The sequence below is a fragment of the Dipodomys spectabilis genome, unplaced genomic scaffold (genome assembly GCF_019054845.1).
Source record: "Dipodomys spectabilis isolate Male_0828 unplaced genomic scaffold, ASM1905484v1 ptg000299l, whole genome shotgun sequence".
Taxonomy (NCBI): Eukaryota; Metazoa; Chordata; class Mammalia; order Rodentia; family Heteromyidae; genus Dipodomys; species Dipodomys spectabilis.
In genome coordinates, this window is record NW_024870976.1 from 2,942,406 (window position 1) to 2,958,427 (window position 16,022).

The 16,022-nt window shown below is 61.2% G+C and overlaps 1 protein-coding gene across 3 annotated transcripts in view; it reads left to right on the top strand.

Annotated features, from left to right (window-relative positions):
* The window catches only part of Acap3 (ArfGAP with coiled-coil, ankyrin repeat and PH domains 3), a 31,145-nt gene extending 24,656 nt beyond the window's left edge, over positions 1-6,489 (top strand). For all 3 annotated transcript variants that reach the window (XM_042701975.1, XM_042701976.1, XM_042701977.1), the window contains 2 exons: positions 4,974-5,084; positions 5,154-6,489. In XM_042701975.1, coding sequence (XP_042557909.1) covers positions 4,974-5,084; positions 5,154-5,301 — 259 coding nt within the window. In that variant the 3' untranslated portion in view covers positions 5,302-6,489. The remainder of the gene's footprint in view (positions 1-4,973; positions 5,085-5,153) is intronic.
* The last annotated feature ends 9,533 nt before the right edge of the window (positions 6,490-16,022 follow it).

Consider the following 16,022-nt stretch of genomic DNA (forward strand, 5'->3'; position numbering starts at 1 on the left):
GGTCTGCCTCTTCCTCACACACCTCCACCCCAGCCAGGTCTGCCTGTTCCTCACACACCTCACACAGCCAGGTCTGCCTGTTCCTCACACACCTCACACAGCCAGGTCTGCCTGTTCCTCACACACCTCACACAGCCAGGTCTGCCTGTTCCTCACACACTTCCACCCACAGCCAGGTCTGCCTGTTCCTCACCCACCTCCACCCCAGCAAGGTCTGCCTGTTCCTCACAAACCTCCACCCCAGCCAGGTCTCCCTGTTCCTCACACACCTCACACAGCCAGGTCTGCCTGTTCCTCACACACTTCACACAGCCAGGTCTGCCTGTTCCTCACACACTTCACACAGCCAGGTCTGCCTGTTCCTCACACACCTCCACCCCAGCCACGTCTGCCTGTTCCTCACACACCTCCACCCCAGCCAGGTCTGCCTGTTCCTCACACACTTCACACAGCCAGGTCTGCCTGTTCCTCACACACCTCACACAGCCAGGTCTGCCTGTTCCTCACACACCTCACACAGCCAGGTCTGCCTGTTCCTCACACACCTCCACCCCAGCCAGGTCTGCCTGTTCCTCACACACCTCACACAGCCAGGTCTGCCTGTTCCTCACACACCTCACACAGCCAGGTCTGCCTGTTCCTCACCCACGTCCACCCCAGCCACGTCTGCCTGTTCCTCACACACCTCCACCCCAGCCAGGTCTGCCTGTTCCTCACACACTTCCCACAGCCAGGTCTGCCTGTTCCTCACACACCTCACACAGCCAGGTCTGCCTGTTCCTCACACACCTCACACAGCCAGGTCTGCCTGTTCCTCAAACACCTCCACCCCAGCCAGGTCTGCCTGTTCCTCACACACCTCACATAGCCAGGTCTGCCTGTTCCTCACACACCTCACACAGCCAGGTCTGCCTGTTCCTCACCCACCTCCACCCCAGCCAAGTCTGCCTGTTCCTCACACCCCCCCACCCCAGCCAGGTCTGCCTGTTCCTCACACACCTCACACAGCCAGGTCTGCCTGTTCCTCACCCACCTCCACCCCAGCCAGGTCTGCCTGTTCCTCACCTCCACCCCAGCCTGGTCTGCCTGTTCCTCACACACCTCACACAGCCATGTCTGCCTGTTCCTCACACACCTCCACCCCAGCCTGGTCTGCCTGTTCCTCACACAGCCAGGTCTGCCTGTTCCTCACACACCTCACACAGCCAGGTCTGCCTGTTCCTCACACACCTCCACCCCAGCCTGGTCTGCCTGTTCCTCACACACCTCACACAGCCAGGTCTGCCTGTTCCTCACACACCTCCACCCCAGCCTGGTCTGCCTGTTCCTCACACACTTCACACAACCAGGTCTGCCTGTTCCTCACACACCTCCACCCCAACCTGGTCTGCCTGTTCCTCACACACCTCACACAGCCAGGTCTGCCTGTTCCTCACACACCTCCACCCCAGCCAGGTCTGCCTGTTCCTCACACACCTCCACCCCAGCCAGGTCTGCCTGTTCCTCACACACCTCCACCCACAGCCAGGTCTGCCTGTTCTTCACACACCTCACACAGCCAGGTCTGCCTGTTCCTCACACACCTCACACAGCCAGGTCTGCCTGTTCCTCACCCACCTCCACCCCAGCCAGGTCTGCCTGTTCCTCACACACCTCCACCCCAGCCAGGTCTGCCTGTTCCTCACACACTTCACACAGCCAGGTCTGCCTGTTCCTCACACACCTCACACAGCCAGGTCTGCCTGTTCCTCACACACTTCCACCCCAGCCAGGTCTGCCTGTTCCTAACACACCTCCACCTCAGCCAGGTCTGCCTGTTCCTCACACACCTCCTCCCCAGCCAGGTCTGCCTGTTCTTCACACACCTCACACAGCCAGGTCTGCCTGTTCCTCACACACTTCCACCCACAGCCAGGTCTGCCTGTTCCTCACCCACCTCCACCCCAGCCAGGTCTGCCTGTTCCTCACACACCTCACACAGCCAGGTCTGCCTGTTCCTCACACACCTCACACAGCCAGGTCTGCCTGTTCCTCACACACCTCACACAGCCAGGTCTGCCTGTTCCTCACCCCTACCCCAGCCAGGTCTGCCTGTTCCTCACACCCCCCCCACCCACAGCCAGGTCTGCCTGTTCCTCACACACCTCCACCCCAGCCAGGTCTGCCTGTTCCTCACACACCTCACACAGCCACGTCTGCCTGTTCCTCACACACCTCACACAGCCAGGTCTGCCTTTTCCTCACACAGCCAGGTCTACCTTGTCCTCACACACCTCCATCCCAGCCAGGTCTGCCTGTTCCTAACACACCTCACACTGCCAGGTCTGCCTGTTCCTCACACACCTCCACCCCAGCCAGGTCTGCCTTTTCCTCACACACCTCACACAGCCAGGTCTGCCTGTTCCTTACACACCTCACACAGCCAGGTCTGCCTTTTCCTCACACACCTCACACAGCCAGGTCTGCCTGTTCCTCACACCCCCCCACCCACAGCCAGGTCTGCCTGTTCCTCACACACCTCACACAGCCAGGTCTGCCTGTTCCTCACACGCCTCACACAGCCAGGTCTGCCTGTTCCTCCCACGCCTCACACAGCCAGGTCTGCCTGTTCCTCACACGCCTCACACAGCCAGGTCTGCCTGTTCCTCACACACCTCACACAGCCAGGTCTGCCTGTTCCTCACACCCCCCCACCCACAGCCAGGTCTGCCTGTTCCTCACACACCTCCACCCCAGCCAGGTCTGCCTGTTCCTCACACACCTCACACAGCCAGGTCTGCCTGTTCCTCACACACCTCACACAGCCAGGTCTGCCTGTTCCTCACACACCTCCACCCCAGCCAGGTCTGCCTGTTCCTCACACACCTCACACAGCCAGGTCTGCCTGTTCCTCACACGCCTCACACAGCCAGGTCTGCCTGTTCCTCACACGCCTCACACAGCCAGGTCTGCCTGTTCCTCACACACCTCCACCCCAGCCAGGTCTGCCTGTTCCTCACACACCTCCACCCCAGCCAGGTCTGCCTGTTCCTCACACACTTCACACCGCCAGGTCTGCCTGTTCCTCACACACCTCACACAGCCAGGTCGGCCTATTCCTCACACACCTCCACCCCAGCCAGGTCTGCCTGTTCCTCACACGCCTCCACCCCAGCCAGGTCTGCCTGTTCCTCACACACCTCACACAGCCAGGTCTCCCTGTTCCTCACCCCTACCCCAGCCATATCTGCCTGTTCCTCACACACCTCACCCCAGCCAGGTCGGCCTGTTCCTCACACACCTCACACAGCCAGGTCTGCCTGTTCCTCACACACTTCACACAGCCAGGTCTGCCTGTTCCTCACACACCTCACACAGCCAGGTCTGCCTGTTCCTCACACACCTCCACCCCAGCCAGGTCTGCCTGTTCCTCACACCCCCCCACCCCAGCCAGGTCTGCCTGTTCCTCACACACCTCACACAGCCAGGTCTGCCTGTTCCTCACCCACCTCCACCCCAGCCAGGTCTGCCTGTTCCTCACACACCTCCACCCCAGCCAGGTCTGCCTGTTCCTCACACACTTCACACAGCCAGGTCTGCCTGTTCCTCACACACCTCACACAGCCAGGTCTGCCTGTTCCTCACACGCCTCACACAGCCAGGTCTGCCTGTTCCTAACACGCCTCACACAGCCAGGTCTGCCTGTTCCTCACACACCTCCACCCCAGCCAGGTCTGCCTGTTCCTCACACATCTCCACCCCAGCCAGGTCTGCCTGTTCCTCACACACCTCCACCCCAGCCAGGTCTGCCTGTTCCTCACACACCTCACACAGCCAGGTCTGCCTGTTCCTCACACGCCTCACACAGCCAGGTCTGCCTGTTCCTCACACGCCTCACACAGCCAGGTCTGCCTGTTCCTCACACACCTCCACCCCAGCCAGGTCTGCCTGTTCCTCACACACCTCCACCCCAGCCAGGTCTGCCTGTTCCTCACACACCTCCACCCCAGCCAGGTCTGCCTGTTCCTCACACACCTCACACAGCCAGGTCTGCCAGTACCTCACACACCTCACACAGCCAGGTCTGTCTGTTCCTCACACACCCAGGTCTGCCTGTTCCTCACACACCTCCACCCCAGCCAGGTCTGCCTGTTTCTCACACACCTCCTCCCCAGCCAGGTCTGCCTGTTCCTCACACACTTCCACCCCAGCCAGGTCTGCCTGTTCCTCACACACCTCACACAGCCAGGTCTGCCTGTTCCTCACACACTTCCACCCCAGCCAGGTCTGCCTGTTCCTCACACACCTCCACCCCTGCCAGGTCTGCTTGTTCCTCACACATCTCCACCCCAGCCAGGTCTGCCTGTTCCTCACACACCTCTACCCCAGCCAGGTCTGTCTGTTCCTCACACACCTCCACCCCAGCCAGGTCTGCCTGTTCCTCACACACCTCCACCCACAGACAGGTCTCCCTGTTCCTCACACACCTCCACCCCAGCCAGGTCTGCCTGTTCCTCACACACCTCACACAGCCAGGTCTGCCTGTTCCTCACCCACCTCCACCCCAGCCAGGTCTGCCTGTTCCTCACACACCTCCACCCCAGCCAGGTCTGCCTGTTCCTCACACACTTCACAAAGCCAGGTCTGCCTGTTCCTTACACACTTCACACAGCCAGGTCTGCCTGTTCCTCACACCCCCCCACCCACAGCCAGGTCTGCCTGTTCCTCACACACCTCCACCCACAGCCAGGTCTGCCTGTTCCTCACACACTTCCACCCCAGCCAGGTCTGCCTGTTCCTCACACACCTCCACCCCAGCCAGGTCTGCCTGTTCCTCACACACCTCCACCCCAGCCAGGTCTGCCTGTTCCTCACACACCTCACACAGCCAGGTCTGCCTGTTCCTCACACACCTCCACCCCAGCCAGGTCTGCCTGTTCCTCACACGCCTCACACAGCCAGGTCTGCCTGTTCCTCACACACCTCCACCCCAGCCAGGTCTGCCTGTTCCTGAAACGAGGGGCCGACCTGCATACGGTGGACCAAGAGCAGCAGGACCCTCTAAGCATTGCGGTGCAGGCGGCCAATGCAGACATCGTCACACTGTGAGTGCCGGGGGGACCCTGTGGGCTGGGGCCCCTGGGGCTGGGTCACCTCACTCCGTGCCTCCCCAGGCTCCGCCTTGCTCGGATGGCAGAGGAGATGCGGGAGGCAGAGGCGTCCCCGGGCCAGCCAGGCGCCCTTTCGGGCAGCAGTCCCACGGAGCTGCAGTACCGCAAGTGTATCCAGGAGTTCATCGGCCTCCACCTGGAGGACAGCTAGGGCCGGGCAGGCTGGGCGGCCACAGGACCCTGCCCTGGCCCACTGCCTGCCCGGCCCAGACCCCCTGCATGCCCCTGAAGACCCCAGCCCTGCCCTGTCACAGCCCTTCCTGTGACAGTGGTGGGCCTCTCCCGACAACCCCAGTGCCCGGGTGCTCCTGGAGCCCTCACTTGCCTGCTCTCCCGTTCCTCTGGCTGCTGGGCCCCTGGGCTGGGAGAGGGACCCCAGCACTGTCTTTTGATTCCATGTTTTTGGGGTGCTGCGTCATCCGGTGCGCCTCGCCTCCTCCGGGGGCCTCTGTCTTCAGACGCCCCTTCTGCAGGGGCCTGGCTCTCTCAGTCAGACCACTCCAGGCCCGGCATCACCTCGTGCCCCTCTGCGCTCAGGGCCTCTGCCACCTCGTGACCTGCTCGCTGGTCCCTCCTCTAATCTGGGGCTGCTGGCCGGCTACCAGCCCCTCCCCAGCAGGAGTGGCAGACACCCAGGGAACCAACCCGAGTACCTCGCTGAGTGACCCCCAGATTCCAAGCTGTGCTTGGAGGGTGCTGGGGGGTGGGCTCCGGCCGGGGCCCTCCACCTGCCTGGACGCGGGCGTCCCAAGGCCGTGCAGCTGGCCACGCAGGTCCCTGTGCCTGACACTTCCAGTCACCCAGAGGTGGCTCTGAAACGGCCCAGAGCCTGTGTGGAAAGCAATGGCCCTTCCACCTTCCACCGACGACCTTCGTCACCGGCTAAGTGGACCTTCTGCAGCCTTGCTCTGCCTGTGGCGGAGGAAGGCCCCGCCTCTGCTCTGCCCTCTCTCTGGTCTCGCCCTTGGGGCGAGCCTCCCCTTGGGTCTCGGGGGTTTCTCACTCCTTTGGGGGAGCCCACCAATGCCTTCAATTCCCCTTCTCTGAAGGAGGGGGGGCAGAGGCCCCTCTGCAATCCTGCAACCACGGGCCCTTGGTCAGGCCGAGGCCAGTTAGTTGATCACTATGCAAACACTGCCCTAGTTCCACGGGCAGCAAAGGGGGCACTGGACCAGGGTCCCTGACTTCCTTGCCTGCTGGCTATAGCCCTAAAGAGCAGAACTAGCTCCGTCCTTCCTGCTTGAGCCTGTCCGCTGACCACCCTGCCCTCCTTAGCAGGGTCCCGCCCCCTCCTGCTCTGCTCACTCATGGGTAAATAAACCTCTGGCACTAGAGCTCACTGCCTACTTATTGGCTCTGTCTGCGGGGACGGTGTCTGGGGCTGCCCCAGTAGAGCTCTGCAGCACCCTTTCTCTGCAGGTGGGAGCGTGCAGGACCTGGACGAGTGGCTAGCACACCCAGACCCCCTTCTGTAACCCTTTACCTTTCTTTGGCCTAGCCTATGTCTCCTAATGGGAGTAAGGGTGGAGCCAACCCGTGTGAATGGTCTAGAGCTGGTGTGATGTCTGGCAACCTGCCTGCTCCCAGTACCCCTCCCCACAGTGCGTTGCTGGGCTCTGTTGCTACCCTGTCAGCTTTGTAGCTCACTCCCACATGGGTGGTTGGTGAAACTCACGCATGCACTAGACAGCAGGTGGAATTACTGGTTTTATTTCGAAGCAGCCCACATGGACCCAGTGCCTTGGCCTACCCCTCTTCCTGCCTGCCCAGAGGCTGTCCTGAAGCCTTAGCTGTGCCTGATCACACATTCCTAAGTGTAGGCACAGCCAGAAATGTCACAGAAATGTGACACCAACCGGTGGCTCACGCCTGTAATGCTAGCTACTCAGGAGGCTGAAATCTGAGGACTTTTCCAGGTAGGAAAGTCAGAAGGATTTATTTTTTGCCAGTCTTGGGGCTTGAACTCAGGGCCTGGGCATGTCCCAGAGCTTCTTTTGCTAGCATTCTATCACTTGAGCCACAGTTCCACTTCCACCTTTTTCTATTTATGTGGTCCTGAGGAATCAAACCCAGGGCTTCATGCGTGCTGGGCAAGCACTCTACCACTAAGTCCCATTCCCAGCCTCCCCCGACCCCCCACCGGTGAGATTCTCAGATTCTTATCTCCAATAAACTACCCAGAAAAAGCCAGAAGTAAAACTGTGGCTCAAATGGTAGAGTGCTAGCTGGTAGTAAAAGAGCTCAGGAACAGCGCCCAGGCCCTGAGTTCAAGAAAAATGATACCAAACAGGCCCCCATCATGAGCTCCTGAGCGAGGCCCTTCTACCACGTGCATTGCAGATGCTCAGCTGTTGACTGGGGACACTCCCCTGCTCCCTGCTGCGGGCCACTTCAACCAGAAAGGCTGCCAGCTGGGTGGGGCTGATGGACAAAGAGAGGCTGTGATGCGTTGGGCAGGCTGGTATCTGCCCACTGGGATAGTGCTGTTCCCTGGTCCTTTGGGGATAGTCTGGCCTTCCCTGGGCAGTCAGGGTCCAGCTGAGGGATCAGAACCCTGTTGGAGCTGGTTCTGGTGTCAGAAGTCTCCAGGCTGGGGCTCACCTCAACCTGACTCTTCTGAGACTGCAGACACATGCCTGTCCTGGAAGAATCCTGGGAGTACCCTTAGGAGTGAGTTCCAGCTGTCCTGTTAGGGCTCTGACATGAAGCCCAGAGCCTGTGGGTGTGGTGTGGGATGGCCCTGAGACACGGCTGGCTCCTGCCTGGGATGCCTTTGCCTGGAAGGAGCAGTGGCGGCCTGGCCGCAGGGCAGCTCCAGGACGGGGAGGCTTGATGAATCCAGCTGTAGCTCCAGAACCTGCCCCTGGAGTGAGCCACTGGGCAGCTGCAGCTGGGCCGCAGTGAGTGGCTGGTCCTGCTTGGACTGTGGTGAGATTGGCGGGGTGGCCGGCTTTTGCTCTGTCTATCCTAGCCGGGCCATGGGTCCCCGCCAGCATCTCACACCATGCAAGTCCGGGCCTCATCCACCGTGGTAGTAGAGCTCAAGATGTTTATCTTGGCATGCTGCTCCGCGGTGGGTGAAGAGGTGTGGGTGCTGGAGAGGGAGGGAAACTACCTCTGGAGGGGCAGGCACACCCACCTGCAGCTCTGAGGACCGGCACACCCACCTGCAGCTCTGAGCACGGGCACACCCACCTGCAGCTCTGAACACGGGCACACCCACCTGCAGCTCTGAACACGGGCACACCCACCTGCAGCTCTGAACACGGGCACACCCACCTGCAGCTCTGAACACGGGCACACCCACCTGGGCTCTGAGGACAGGCACACTCACCTGGGCTCTAAGGGCGGGTACACCCACCTAGGCTCTGGCCATTTGAACCACATATTCTGCTGGTGGGTGAAAAGGAGCAGCCACCACCCCTGCCCACCGGCCTGGAAGTCCACACTGTCACAGTGGCCACAAGACCAAGTCCTGGTGGTTCTGAAGGCAGTGGAGTCCTCGGTGGTGGGCAGCAGGTCCCCTGGTGGTGGGCAGCAGGTCCCCTGGTGGTGGGCAGCAGGTCCTCTGGTGGTGGGCAGCAGGTCCCCTGGTGGTGGGCAGCAGGTCTCCTGGTGGTGGGCAGCAGGTCCCCTGGTGGTGGGCATCAGTCTCTCCCTGGTAGTGGGCAGCAGTCTCTCCCTGGTGGTGGGCAGCAGGTCCCTGGTGGTGGGCAGCAGGTCCCAGGCCAGGATGTCCCTGTAGTGGGCAGCAGGTCCCCTGGTGGTGAGCAGCAGGTCCCCTGGTGGTGGGCAGCAGTCTCTCCCTGGTGGTGGGCAGCAGGTCCCCTGGTAGTGGGCAGCAGGTCCCCTGGTGGTGGGCAGCAGTCTCTCCCTGGTGGTGGGCAGCAGGTCCCCTGGTAGTGGGCAGCAGGTCCCCTGGTGGTGGGCAGCAGGTCCCCTGGTGGTGGGCAGCAGGTCCCCTGGTGGTGGGCAGCAGTCTCTCCCTGGTGGTGGGCAGCAGGTCCCTGGTGGTGGGCAGCAGTCTCTCCCTGGTGGTGGGCAGCAGGTCCCCTGGTGGTGGGCAGCAGGTCCCCTGGTGGTGGGCAGCAGGTCCCCTGGTGGTGGGCAGCAGTCTCTCCCTGGTGGTGGGCAGCAGGTCCCCTGGTAGTGGGCAGCAGGTCCCCTGGTGGTGGGCAGCAGGTCCCCTGGTGGTGGGCAGCAGGTCCCCTGGTGGTGGGCAGCAGGTCCCCTGGTGGTGGGCAGCAGTCTCTCCCTGGTGGTGGGCAGCAGGTCCCTGGTGGTGGGCAGCAGTCTCTCCCTGGTGGTGGGCAGCAGGTCCCCTGGTAGTGGGCAGCAGGTCCCCTGGTAGTGGGCAGCAGGTCCTCCCTGGTGGTGGGCAGCAGGTCCCCTGGTGGTGGGCAGCAGTCTCTCCCTCGTAGTGGGCAGCAGTCTCTCCCTGGTGGTGGACAGCAGTTCCCTGGTGGTGGGCAGCAGGTCCCAGGCCAGGATGTCCCTGTAGTGGGCAGCGGTCACCTCTGGGAACAGGCTGGCAGGAGCAGTGAGCACTGGGGTAGTTATTTGGGCTGCGGCCCGGCCTGTGCCCACTCCAGGTAGGCTGTCTTGGGGCAGCAGCACACCGGGACCCCTCCCTCCACAAGGCCAAACACCACCTGATCTGCAGCCTGCTTTTTGTTGGCCACCCAGGCACCGTCACCTCCTGAGGACAGATCCGGTGGTCCGGCCGGGAGGGGCCGGCCAGGAGGGGCCGGCCGGGAGGGGCCTGAGGCTGGGGACGTTGGCAAAGGTGTTGAACTCGGAGGGGACAGATACGCGTCCTGGGCAGACGCATTCAACTCCTCCGGGTGGTGGAGAGGCTTCAGCTGGGGGACAGGGCGAGACCACAGGACTCTCGAGAGAATCTCTGTCTTGAGGTCCCCACCATGAGTCATGGGGTACCCCAGGGAGAGCTTTGCCCCCTAGGGGCTTATGTGATGCTTCAGCAGCGCGGCTTTGCTGTCCCTGTGGACATGTCCCCATGGGACAGCGGCCTCCTCAGGACATGAGACAGGAGCCCGGCCCTGGGCACGTGCCGGGCTTGCAGAGTGGAGACCAGCTCCCAGCATGGCCAGCCTCTCACCTCCACTGCTCAGAGCCCCTCCCTGTCTGGGTCGGAAGCCTTCCACCTGGACGCCTGTCCTTCCTCCCGGCAGACGCTACAATTGCAGCCCAGCTCAGAGAAGCTCCTTCTCCATTACTAGAAAAGTCCTCCCCGGGCTGGGAAGGTGACTCAGTGGTAGTGCTTGCCTTGCATGCCTGAGGCCCTGGGTTCGATTCCTCAGCACCACATAAGCAAAAAGTAAAAAGCCAGAAGTGGCGTTGTGGCTCAAGTGGTAGAGCGCTAGCCTTGAGCTGAAGAGCTGAGGTACAGCGCCCAGGCCCAGAGTTCAGGCCCCACGACCGGACCCCGCCCCCAAAAAAAAGAGAAGTCCTCCCCTCCTTCACCCTGGGCTCCCAGTAGTGCCTGGGAACCCTTCGGGGCAGGTGCAGCCATTCATTAATGACCAGGCTTGGTGAGCAGGGGGGTCATCTGAGACCCTGTCAGGGACAGCATGCGGGAGCCTCACCCCAGGAGACGCCTGCAGGCCTCCCAATGGGGTTCAAGTCACAGGGGACTGATGGGAAGCGCTGTGCTGGGAGCGCAGACCCCACTGTGATGGCAGCCAGTAGAGCAGGCTGAGGGCCCTGGGAGCCGCAGCCCAGACATCCTGTCCCGCGGTCGCGGGCCGGCCCAGGCGGAGCAGGTGAGGATGGCGGCATTGATGCAGAGGGAGGCAGGCCGCTCCAGCAGCCTCTCTGCCCTCCTGGGGGCACCACAGGTGGTGCGGGCCTGGCCCAGCTTCTGTGCAGGTTGCTTGGTCTGCGGCTCCAGCCTGCGTCCAAACGGAGCCTCAGCACCCACCTCTGCCTCCACACACACCTCTGCCTCCTGAGCTGTTTCTTGCCCGGCCTAACCTACAGCTCTCAGCCGGGTGGACCCGCCCAGGAATGGATTCCAGTCGCTGTTCCTGGATGCCTGCTCTGACACCAGCAAGCTACCAAGGCTGCCTGTACTCAAGACACATCTGTCTTTCTGTTGTTGTTGTCGGTCATGGGGCTTGAACTCTAGGTCTGGGCACAGTCCCTCAGCTCTTCAGCTCAAGGCGAGCGCTCTACCTCTTGAGCCACAGTGCCGCTTCCAGTTTTCTGAGTGGTTTATTGGAGATGAGAGTCTCACAGACTTTCCTGCCCAGGCTGGCTTTGAACCGTGATCCTTGTATCTCAGCCTCCTGAGTAGCTAGGATGACAGGCGTGAGCCACCGGCGCCCAGCCAATGAAAGCCTTTTTTTTTTTTTTTAATCTTCAGTATGACAGAGGCGGCCTGGGCCCTGACCCGGCCTTGGTGAAGGGGTAGCAGCTTTTGGAAAGAGAAAAGAGAAGCCCTTGTGTGCTCCACCTGCTCTCAGATCCCTGCGGATTCGCCATCCTAGCCCCTCACCTCGCTGTGTGCCCCCCTCCGCTCCCCACGGTGGGCCTGTGCATCCAGCGTTGACCACAGATGCGTGCAGCCAGGCATCAGGGTGAGGGCCCAGCCCCAGCTGCGGGTGTCCCTTCAAACCAGTCCCCGGTCATGATGGGAGCTCGCTGTGTGAGTCACCCAGGATGGGTGAGCAGACAGCATCAGCGTCCTGAGAAGGCCAGGACGCTCAATCCCAGCACCGCTGACCACCGCTGACGACAGATCACAGCGCCCTTGTGAGGAACAGCTCAAGACTGCCGCTTCCTCCACAGGACAGGCTTTGAGTTGCTCAAATCCATGCTGAGGGTCAGGGCCTGGTTGAGGAGGAGAGTGCCAATGCCCCATTTCCCTCCCACCGTGGCTCTGACAGGGATGGGGTCACCGGCTGGGGGGGTGACTCAGGTGACCCAGGTGACTTGCCGGCAGAAGGAAGTCATGCTGAAGAACAGCTAGCCCTAGAGAAGGTTGTCGGGCTGGTCGTAGATCACAGCAACCAATTACTGTGTGTGGCCTGGCCCAGATTGCTCCATCTTTCTGCACCTATTTTCTTAACTGCAAAATGAGTTCAAGGTGCCTCTGGAGGCTGGGGTTGGCTGGTGTCGGGTTGGCACAGGCCTGAGTATCTCCTCTCTGGCCAGGCGGACATGCTGCTGCGTTACTACTCAGCAGCAGGAGAGAAAGGGCCCACGCTCTATGCGGGTCACTGCAACTGGAGCAACCCGCGTCTGTCAGCATCAGAAAGGCTGAAGAGCTGGGAGAGGAGCTGACCAGCGTTCAGGGGCTTTTGTGCTCCTTGCACACAGACCCCTGATCAGAGCACATCTGCAGTGTCCTCTGGTCTCTTCCCTCCTCTGGGAGCCCCTGGAGGTGCTGACAAGGCCCAGGGGAAGCAGATAGGGCCATCCCCAGGTCCTCACCTGACCTGCGCCCACGGTCTGTCCCTGCACCTGCTGGCTGGTCCACAAACCCCCATGTAGGCCGGAGCATAGGAAGGCGTCCCCAGCCTTGTAAGACATGGAGAATTATAGATATGGGGGAGGGTGGAGAGAGAATAAGTGGAAGTTCTGGCTCTTCTCAGTCCAGACCTAGTGCCCCTCCCTGGAAAGGCCCTTGGTCTCAAATTGCTGCACATTTGACTATCGGGCCCCCTTCATCTGAGGCTGCTGGCCACCGAGATAACTAGGGTCCCCTGAGAGTGCTTTGTGGGACCCAGCTGGACCTCCAGTCGAAGCCCTTTGGCTCCCCCCACGCCCAGGGACACTCACAGTGGGTCCTCGGAAGGCTCTGTGCTGCCGATGTGAAGCACAAAACTGGGACCTGGGCGGGGTGGGGGGGAGAGGGAGGGCAGGGGGCTGGCCTGTCTGGCCAGGAGGGTCAGAGCCCCTCCCCCAGCTGGTGCAGGGTCTGGGGTCACCATAGAACAGCACATGCCACATCGGTCCCCTGGGAGGAGCAGCGACGTGTCACCTGTCAGTCAGCTCTTCAGGTCCTCCCTCAAGCGCAGGACAGACAAACCCCTGCTCGGCCCTGGGTAGTTACAGACAGGGGTTTTGTTGTTAGATCTCTACGGGCTTACACAGAGCCCAATCAATTTCACACCCCTCCTCCTAAAGACAGGCCTTAGCAGGCTTCCTAGCTCCATTTTCAAAGGTGCAGATAAGCTATTTAGACAGTGTTCAACTGCCTTTATCCTCCCCAGATGTTTTATTTTCTTGGTCATTTATTTTTGCCAGTGCTGTGGTTTGAACTCAGGGCCTGGGCTCTGTCCCTGAGCTTATTTGTTCAAGGCTAGCACTCTACCACTTGAGCCACAGCGCCACTTCTGGCTTTTTTGTTGTTGTTGTTGTTGGTTGTGGGGCTTGAACTCTGGGCCTGGGCGCTGTCCCTCAGCTCTTCAGCTCAAGGCCAGTGCTCTACCACTTGAGCCACAGCACCACTTCTGGTTTTCTTGTGGTTTATTGGAGATAAGAGTTTCACGGACTTTCCTGCCCAGGCTGGCTTTGAACCGATATCTTCAGATCTCAGCCTCTTGAGGAGCTAGGATGACAGGCATGAGCCACCGGCACCCAGCTTACTTTTTTTTTCTTTCTTTTTTTTTGTCGGTCTTGGGCTTGAACTCTGGGCCTGGGCGCTGTCCCTCAGCTCTTCAGCTGAAGGCTAGCACTCTACCACTTGAGCCACAGCACCACTTCCAGTTTTCTGGTGGTTTATTGGAGATAGAGTCTCATGGACTTTTCTGCCCCGGCTGGCGTTGAACTAGGATTCTTCTATCTTAGTCTCCTGAGTAACTAGGATTACTGGCACCTGGCTCTGGCTTTTGTTTTATGTGGTGCTGAGGAATGGAACCCAGGGCTTCATGCATGCTAGGCAAGTGCTCTACCACTACGCCACTTGGTTTTCTTGCAGCTACTCCAACATTGAGAACAGCCGTGTGTGATGCTAAGATGAGCCAGCTGTCCCCACGCTGTCACTCAGCCACGTGTAGAGCTTGCAGGCAGGAAGTCCCTCTCCAGCACCCACGCCAGGGTCCCCCACTGGGGAAGGCCAACTCCCACCCCGAGGGGTGTGTCTATGGAGTTAACCTGCTTCAGTGCACCGAAGGCAGGAGGGTCTGAGGCCTGCAGACTCCACGGCCACAGGGAGAGTTTTGTGAGGACCTTGAGCCGCATCTGTCTGGCCCTGGCTGCGCATGCTCTGTGGGGAGGCTGGTGCCAGCGCTCCATGCGCTGAGCTGGCCCTCTCGGAAGACTCACCACAGATGCTCCTGCTGGGTTTGTGGGTGCTCTTTTTTTCTGTTTGTGTACCTCTTTTTCTTTTTGGTGCTGGTACTGGGGCTTGAGCTCAAGGCTAGGTTCTCCCTTAGCTTGAGCTTTTTCCACTCAAGGCTGGTGTTCTATCATTTGAGCTATATCTCCACTTTGGGTTTTTGCTGGCTAGTTGGAGATGAGAGTCTCTCTGGCTGGCTTCAAATGGGATCTTCAGATTTAAGCCTTCGGAGTAACTAGGATTGCAGGGGTGAGCCACAAAAGCCTGGCTGGTGCTCTGTTCTACAAAGGAACAAGCTACAGGCAGGAGAGGGCCCTAAGTGCTGTGGCCAAAGCCTGAGCCCCAGGCACAGTCCGCTCGTGGGTCTAGAACAGCCGATGTTCCTACCAGGGCAGGGGCGGGGTGGGGGGTGTGTTTCCCTTCCCTAACTTGCCAACCTCTAGAACTGGCCTGGCTAGCCCTGTGTGGGGGCCACAGAGCCCAGCAAAGAGCAGCTTTGTGCAGAGCTGGGCAGTGTAAAAAGCAAGGCTGTGGTTGGCTGGGTGTCCAGGGCCGACTCACCATGGTGGTCTAACGGACAGATGCTTCTGCTGGGCTTGGCCCCAGGAGAAGGGGCCAGCAGCAGCTGCCCAGACCCCAACAAAGGGGCTCTTGGTGGGCTGGACTTGGGTGGATATAGCCACTGCTTGCTGCTAGTCTTTGGTCTTGGCTATCTATTGTCAGTGGTCCGTCACCTGCTGACCTGTGGCTGACACTGAGGGCAGTCAGGGTCTCAACCAAGGGCCTGGAGTTGCATGTGCTCTGCCGCAGGCAGCCAGCACGGCTCTGCACGGCTGGTGACTGTCCTATCTCATGGTGGACTGTTTCTCCAGGGGCAGTCCCGCCTGCCCCCCAGGGCCCTGAGCTGCCTCTGCGGCCATGCAGCTGGCCCTCGTCCGACGGTGCCACCCTCCTGTCTACCTTCTCCATGATGAGCCTCCCCGCTGCCCTCCACCGCAGGGCATGCCTAGGTGACTACGTTTAGGCAAATGGAGGGGAAGGTAAGGGACAATGTGATGGGCCCGATCTCAGCTCAGCCCCCCAGATCTCAGCTCAGCCCCCCAGATCTCAGCTCAGCCCCCCAGATCTCAGCTCAGCCCCCCAGATCTCAGCTCAGGCCCCCAAGTGTCAGCTCAGCCCCCACAGAAGAGCCGCACCTGCGGGCCCTCCACCCCGGCCGATAGGGCCAGGCGCACGGGCGGAGGAGCCGCGGGTGTGGAGCTTATTAGCATAACGGGCCGGGTGGACCCGCAGTTATCAACACCGCAACTGTGTCACGCAGGCTGCGGGCCCCAGGCACGAGTGTCCTCCCTGGGCTGGAGTACGCGGGGCCGGGGGCGGTAAACCCGGGGCCCCCCTCCGCGGGGCCCGCCTCACCCTCACCGCCAAGCAGTACCCGCAGGTCGGCCCGCAGACGGCCCCGCCCCTCCCCGCGCGGCCCCGCCCCCGATCCGCTCGCCCCGCGCGGCCCCGCCCCCGATCCGCCCGCCCCGCGCGGCCCCGCCCCTCCCAGCGCGGCCCCGCCCCCG